The 6,538-nt window shown below is 53.0% G+C and overlaps 1 protein-coding gene across 1 annotated transcript; it reads left to right on the plus strand.

Moving 5' to 3' along the window:
* Window positions 1–4,965: 4,965 nt before the first annotated feature.
* On the plus strand, window positions 4,966–5,454 carry LOC117889163 (twist-related protein 2-like). Its single transcript, XM_034793041.1, has one exon. It carries the CDS (start codon window positions 4,969–4,971, stop codon window positions 5,452–5,454), a length of 486 nt encoding a protein of 161 aa, XP_034648932.1. The 5' UTR covers window positions 4,966–4,968.
* The last annotated feature ends 1,084 nt before the right edge of the window (window positions 5,455–6,538 follow it).

The raw sequence follows: 6,538 nt of genomic DNA on the forward strand, positions 1-6,538 counted from the left end.
GGCACGGCCTCCAGTCGTGGGGGTCATTAGAAATTGTTCCTCTCGGCTTTGCCTTGTATTGTTGCAGTTAGAACCTGACCTCGTGCATCATCTCCCAGACGGACTGAGCATGCTCCAGCCCAGGGCTTCAGAGACTGAACTAGACTTTCCATGAATGCTCCTCCTGACTGCCGTGAGATGCTGCGGCTCTGAGCACTAGAACTGAGAGCAGGGAGACGGTCTCCTGGTCGCTGGATGCCCTCCCTGCTGGCATCCATGTGGGAGGTGGGGTATAGGGACAGGCGGAGGGGGCAAGAACAGAGGGGACTGGGGCACACTGGGGAGGGGCAGGAGCAGAGGGCTGGTGTAGGGACAGGAGCAGAGGGAGACAGGGCAGATGGGGAAGGAGCAGAGGGGATGGAGTACACTGGGGTTAGGAGCCGAGGGATATGCAGAGGGAGCAGAGGGAGATAGGGCAGATGGGGAAGGAGCAGAGGGGATGGAGTACACTGGGGTTAGGAGCAGAGGGAGCAGAGGGAGATAGGGCAGATGGGGAAGGAGCAGAGGGGAGGTGGCATGCTGGGGAGTGGGAGCGCAGGGACTTGCTGAGGAGTAGGGCAAGGGGCATGCTAAAGGCAGCATGGGCAGAGGGAACATGGGTAGAATGGGGGGGGCAGGAGCAAAGGGGGATGGGACAGGCTGGGGGTGGAAGGAGTGGGGACATGAGCAGGCTGGGGTGAAGGAGCAGAGTGGGACAGGGTGCAGGAGGAGGAGGAGAGGGGACAGGAGAATACTTCCCTATGTGGAGGAATTCGCCTGGCCATTTTTCCAGGTTGGGTCCTGAACTGTCCAGATCTCAGCTGGGGCCAGTCATTGCTTTATCCCATCAGCTCTTGGCTAGGAGGCTGCACCCCGTCCTTCCAGTGTCCCCTTCCAGCCTTGTCACTGCCATGCACCCAAATGTCCAAAGGCCCCAGCTGGCTTCAGGACCCCCTTGCTGGGCACTGCATAACCACAGTAACAGCCTACCCCAGCCATCGCCGGACAATGATCTAAAGACAGCAATGGAGCATGGCAGGGATCAGATAGAGCACACAGGCCAGTGAGGGGGCGGTGAGCAGGGGACTGGCCCATGGATTGTAGCTGTTGATTTGAGTCTGATAAAGGTGTGCATGGGGGAGGGCAAAAGTGAGGGAAGAGTAGTCACAGTGCGTGCTCAGCGGGCTGGCTTTGTGGGCACCATAGCTGAGGTGATCTGGGCACCTGGAGGAAGAGAAGGCAACAGCTGTTTGGATTTTATCCAGGCGTTTTCCCTATACTCAGAGGGGCAGCGTGGAGACAGCCCAGAGGGGTCTGAGACTGGGAATGGTGGGGAATAAATAGGGTGGGGTTTCCGTTACGAAGGCGCTTTAACCGTAAAGACAAAATGCTTGTGTTTGATGTGAAGGTGCAGGGGTAGCCAGGGGCACAACTAGGGGCCTGGCGTGTTCAGAGCCACGAGCGGAGAAGACCAGCTTAGCAGCAGCCTTCTGAATAGAGCTGGGGCTGCAGGAGTGGAGGAGGCCAGAGGAGGGTGCGGGAAGTGATGAGGCCTTGGGTAGATTCTGGGCTGTGTGGGGGAGAGGAAAGGCCAGAATTTAGAGCTGTTGTGGTAGGACAAGTGGCAAAGTTTAGAAATGGCCTGAAAAGGAGGGTCTGTTGTGAGGACCAAGTGAAATATGGCACCCAGGAAGGGGCCTGAAAGCCTAGGGGATGGTGGTGGTGTCCACAGTGGCTGCAGAAGTGGGAGGAGGAGGGATGGGGGGAAAGGAGGAGCTCCGTTTTGGCCATGTTGGGTTTAAGACATGAAGAGGTGGTGGGTGATTGCTCATCAGCAGAGAGGTAGGTTTGTGCATCATCAGGAGAAAGATGGCACGAAGGCTATTCTTACAGCTAAGTGTACCTAGAGAGGGTAAAGAGGGGGAGGCCAAGGATGGAGCCTTGTGGGACCCCCACAGAAAAGAGGAGGGGAGACGGGTGACTCACCTAACGAGACAGGCAAGAGGAGAGGACGGAATCATGAAAGTCAGTGGTGCTGAAAGCCACTCAGAGGCGGAGGAGGATGGAGAAGAGGCCCTGAGACTTGGCCAGGAAGTGAGTGCAGTTTCAGTGGAGTGTAGAGAGCAGAGCCGGATTGGACAGGGTCAGGAAGGGACTCATGGGCAGCGCGACTATGGAGAGCAAGCGAGCCTGGGGATGAAGGGAGAAGCGAGACTGGGCAGTGGTCTGAGGGAGAGCCTGGGCCAACAGTGGATTTGTTTCAGGGGGAACCCTGTGGGTGGAGTGGAACCTGATCAGGTGAGAGGTTGAAGAGTGTGAGAGGGGCTGAAGGGAGAGCAGGCGGGAGTCTCTGTCAGTGACAGAGGGGAGTAGGAGCAGGTGGGACTTGCAGGGGTGTGGAGTGAGGAGGGAATGGTAGAGGTGGGGTTTGAGGAGGGAATGGGAGGGGCAGGGTATGCAGAGGGAATGGGAGGGTGGGGCTTGAGGGTATCTGTGACCTCTACTGGCTCCTGGTTTAACGAGAAAGGGGCTGGGAGCAGGGAGCTTTCTGTGACATCCAATCTGGTCCTTTCAGTGCGCTGGAGCCTGAGTTCATTGACTGTGCAGCTTCAGGGTTATCAATGACCCCAGTGGTTTGGGTTGGGTGTGCACTGTGTGTGTGTTCAGGTGTAGACTGGTTGATCCACTGTACACCCCCACAAAGTCAGTGACCACGTTAGGCTTTCAAAGTGGCATCGCAAAGCCCCCACCAGAGGCTATAGAGGAAACCCAGGACCTTCAGGGTCGGGGGAAAAGTCCTCCCCTGAATTATAAATTGAAAAAAGAAAAGCCAGAGGACCAAATCCTCGGCTGGTGTAATTGGTGCAGCTTCACTGAAGTCAGTGCAGCTCCACCTATTCACATCAGCTGAAGAACTGGCCCAAAGTCTCCATTAAATGCACTAGGGCCCTCACCAGGTCAACCTAATTAATCCAAGAGGTGCTCAGATACTACGGTGATGGACACTAGCACAAAAGATAGAGGGGTGTGGATGGGGCTAGCTAGCTAGAGTTTATTAGTGAGAAGTTCCTGGGAGCAGTCCCAGGACCTGACTTGTCCAATATATTTATTCCCTATGGTACCCTATTTTAAGAGTATATTAGCACCGTGCACAATATTAACACCGCTTTTCACTTATGAATCAGGAAATGTGGACGTTAACTCTGCCCTTTTGTGTGTATGGAACATCGTGATACAGATTCTGTCTGTCTGTCTGTCTAGTTACGTATATGACCCTCATCACTGTAGTATATGAGCACTTATTATACAATCATATACTACTTCTGAAATAACAGCCAGTTTCCTTTCTACGACCTCCCATGTTGCACAGCTCTCTTTGTTTTCTCACACCAATTTTATTCTCAGAATGGGCCAGTTTTTCTTTATTGACTTTAGGGTAAACATTTTAAAAGGACCCCGATCACTGAGAAACCTACGTTCCATTTTTTGAAAGTGACAGAGGCACATAGGCCCTAAGTGTTATTGCAAGTCAATAGGACTAAAGCTCTTAAGTCACTTAGGGGTTTTGGAAAAATTTCCCCTAAACTTTGGAGATGAAAAGATCTTTTCTCTCTCTAGCACTCATGTACTACATATTTTCTTGTGCCAGCAGAAGAACAGTCATTAGTCTTCCTTAGGGTGTAGTTCAAGGGATAAGGCCATTAACTATGAAGTTAACATAGATTCAAAGTTCGCTGGTTGAATGTATACTAGCAAATGTCACCATTATTCTGTATTGTTATACTTCATCTATAATAAATGGAATCACTAGTGTTGGACAAAGACCTCTTCCTGGGTGAAATTCACCCCTAAGGGTAGACAGCACTTCAGTAGGTGAACAGTCCAGTGAGTCTCTGTGCAGACAAAGGGGTCCATGCTAGCTGATCCAGATGCAGGATTGAGTCAAATATTCTAGGCATTGTACAGATGAAGGACGGGGCACAAGAAACACCCGTAAGCCAGTGACTGAGAGGTAATGTGAGACACACCTCTGGTTAGTTTCACGATTTTAATGCTTTGGGATTTTTTTAGTTTATTGGTTTTTGTCAACAGTTTTGTTAACACTGCTTTCAGGAGAGGGCTGGGGTTTCTCTGTGTCTGCTTGCATACTATGGTAGATAGATAGATAGATAGATGCAACTCCAGCTTCATGCAGGTTGTTCAGGATCCCCCGGCTTCCTAAGAAGAGTATGGCCTGACCTACTGCATCTTCTCTTGGATCTAGTGACTGTACCGTCTTGCTCTGTCCAAAACACGCCATCTCACAGCATGTCTTTCCACATTTCCAGCTCGCTCTGTCACAGATAAAAGGCTTTGATCAAAAATCAGGGATCAGGCATAGAAGTAAATGTTTGTGACTGACTTTAACGGGCTGAGGGAGGGCTGTTAAAAAACGTCTTCGCTGCAGTTCCTGTTGCTCAGGTTAGCAGAAGGAACTTCCTCTGACATCCGGGCAGCAGGCAGGAGCATCTGTGCCTAAGGGCTTGGGGTGTGTTGCGGGGGAAGGGAGGAAGGAAATCTGGAACCCATAAGCTTCACTGATGTTTGCATTACCTTGCACTGTTGTATTGGTCTGCGCTTGGCCCCTCCCCCAGCCCTCCCTGCCCTATCAGCAAAGGACATCCACAAAGTTATTCAAATGTCCCTCCTCTCCTTAGCCCTCCCCCCCAAAAAAAAACAAAAAACCCAAAAAACCACCCAGCTCCTTGAAGGTTGGGGAGGCTCCGAGCCTTGAGGAAGTTTGGGAAGTCTGGCCAGTGGACACGTCAGGGCTGTACTCCCTGGGCTGGCTTTGTCTGCTTTCCAGGCTGCCTCTCCAGATGCACTGTGGCCTTTGCAGGCCCTCCATCCTGTGAGGTCCAAGGCCCCAGTGCCTGCCAGGTGGGAGAGAAGGGGATCAGTTCTGAGAAGATGAAAGAGGAGAGCATGTGCCCAGACTCCCCCGAAGGCAGCCTGGTCACTAGTGAGGAGGAGGGCGAACGGCTTCACAAGAAATGTCTCCGCAAGCGTGGCCAGCTGGGCAAACCCGTGGAGGATTGTGGCTCGCCTTCTCCGCAGGGCAAGCGCAGCAAGCGCAGCCCCGTTCCCCAGTCCTTCGAGGACGTGCACACTCAGCGGGTGATCGCCAATGTACGGGAGAGGCAGCGCACCCAGTCACTCAACGATGCCTTTGCCGAGTTGCGGAAGATCATCCCCACGCTGCCCTCCGACAAACTCAGCAAGATTCAGACCCTCAAGCTGGCCGCCCGTTACATAGACTTCTTGTACCAGGTGCTGCAGAGCGATGAGCTGGACCACAAGATCACCAGCTGCAACTACCTGGCCCACGAGAGGCTCAGCTACGCCTTCTCTGTCTGGAGGATGGAAGGGGCTTGGTCCATGTCAGCATCTCACTGAGTCTGCAGGATCCAGCCAACAGGTATGTATAACACGCTTCCTGCTGCCCGGCGCCACCGAGAGCATTGCCTTTGCATCCCTCCCTCCTGCCTTCTCCGGGCCCCTCCCCGGCTGTATTTGTAGCTTCTCCAGGGGAAGGAAATGTCCTCTCTCCCCCCACCCCGCCATGTGCAGTGCGTTTGAACAAACCCCAGACGCGCGACGAGCCCGGTGCTCAGGCGAGGTAGCTGACCCCGAAGCTAACAGGATCGCTTTCATTGCCAAGCCGCCACTCACGTTAATGGGACCTTGGAGGGATCTGAGCAGCAGAGCCCTAGAGCAACTGATTTAATTTACCAGCGACAATGGGGGGTTGTTTCTAAGGGCCAGCTAATGAAAGGTTTAAAACAGGAGTTTAAAATCAGAATTAGCCTCTGATTGTAGCCCGAGAGTGCGGTTTAAATCAGGAGCAGCTCTACTGAAATCAATACACCAGTGTAAGAGAGACCGAGTCAGGCCCAGGTACTGCACTGAGCACCCCAAATGCAGCATTCTTGTAAGATGCGGTCCCCGATTCTGAGCTCATTGCACTGGTTAAATCAGGAGTGACTCCGCTGAAGTCAGTGGAGTGGCACAGGGGCCAAGGCCTGCAGAGGCTGCCCCGTTACGCTCCTGGAGCACTGTTTCAAAGGGTAGAGAACAGTAACCTCCTCTGATCTGATGGGAGCTCAGCCTAGCTGTAGTATGCCAGGAATAACGTACTCCCGGGAGGATGCGGGAGACATGGCGTTTCATACGCATGTTGCTGCAGACATTGCATTGAGTCGGGATATTATATGCATTCCAGCCTCACGCAAATGCCATCCAAGGACTCTCTGGGCTTCAGGCTCTGCTCCTCTCAGCCACTGACAAAGGAGAGAAAAGACCTATCAGCGAATTACTGATTTCTGGCAGCCAGGAGCTGCAGAAGGGGCAGAGAGAGTCCCGTGAAGTGCACTAAGGGATATGGGGAGGCCAGGGCAAGGAAGGGTGACAGCACAGCATCCGCAGACCCATCCCAACCCCTTGCCATCCCTGGATATCCGAGACAACTGAGAAATAGTAA

The sequence above is a fragment of the Trachemys scripta genome, chromosome 16, assembly GCF_013100865.1.
Source record: "Trachemys scripta elegans isolate TJP31775 chromosome 16, CAS_Tse_1.0, whole genome shotgun sequence".
NCBI classification, from domain to species: Eukaryota; Metazoa; Chordata; order Testudines; family Emydidae; genus Trachemys; species Trachemys scripta.

What these genes read in the sequence shown, in the direction of transcription:
- LOC117889163 (XM_034793041.1), top strand. Translation starts at nt 4,969, where the DNA reads ATGAAAGAGGAGAGCATGTGCCCAGACTCCCCCGAAGGCAGCCTGGTC.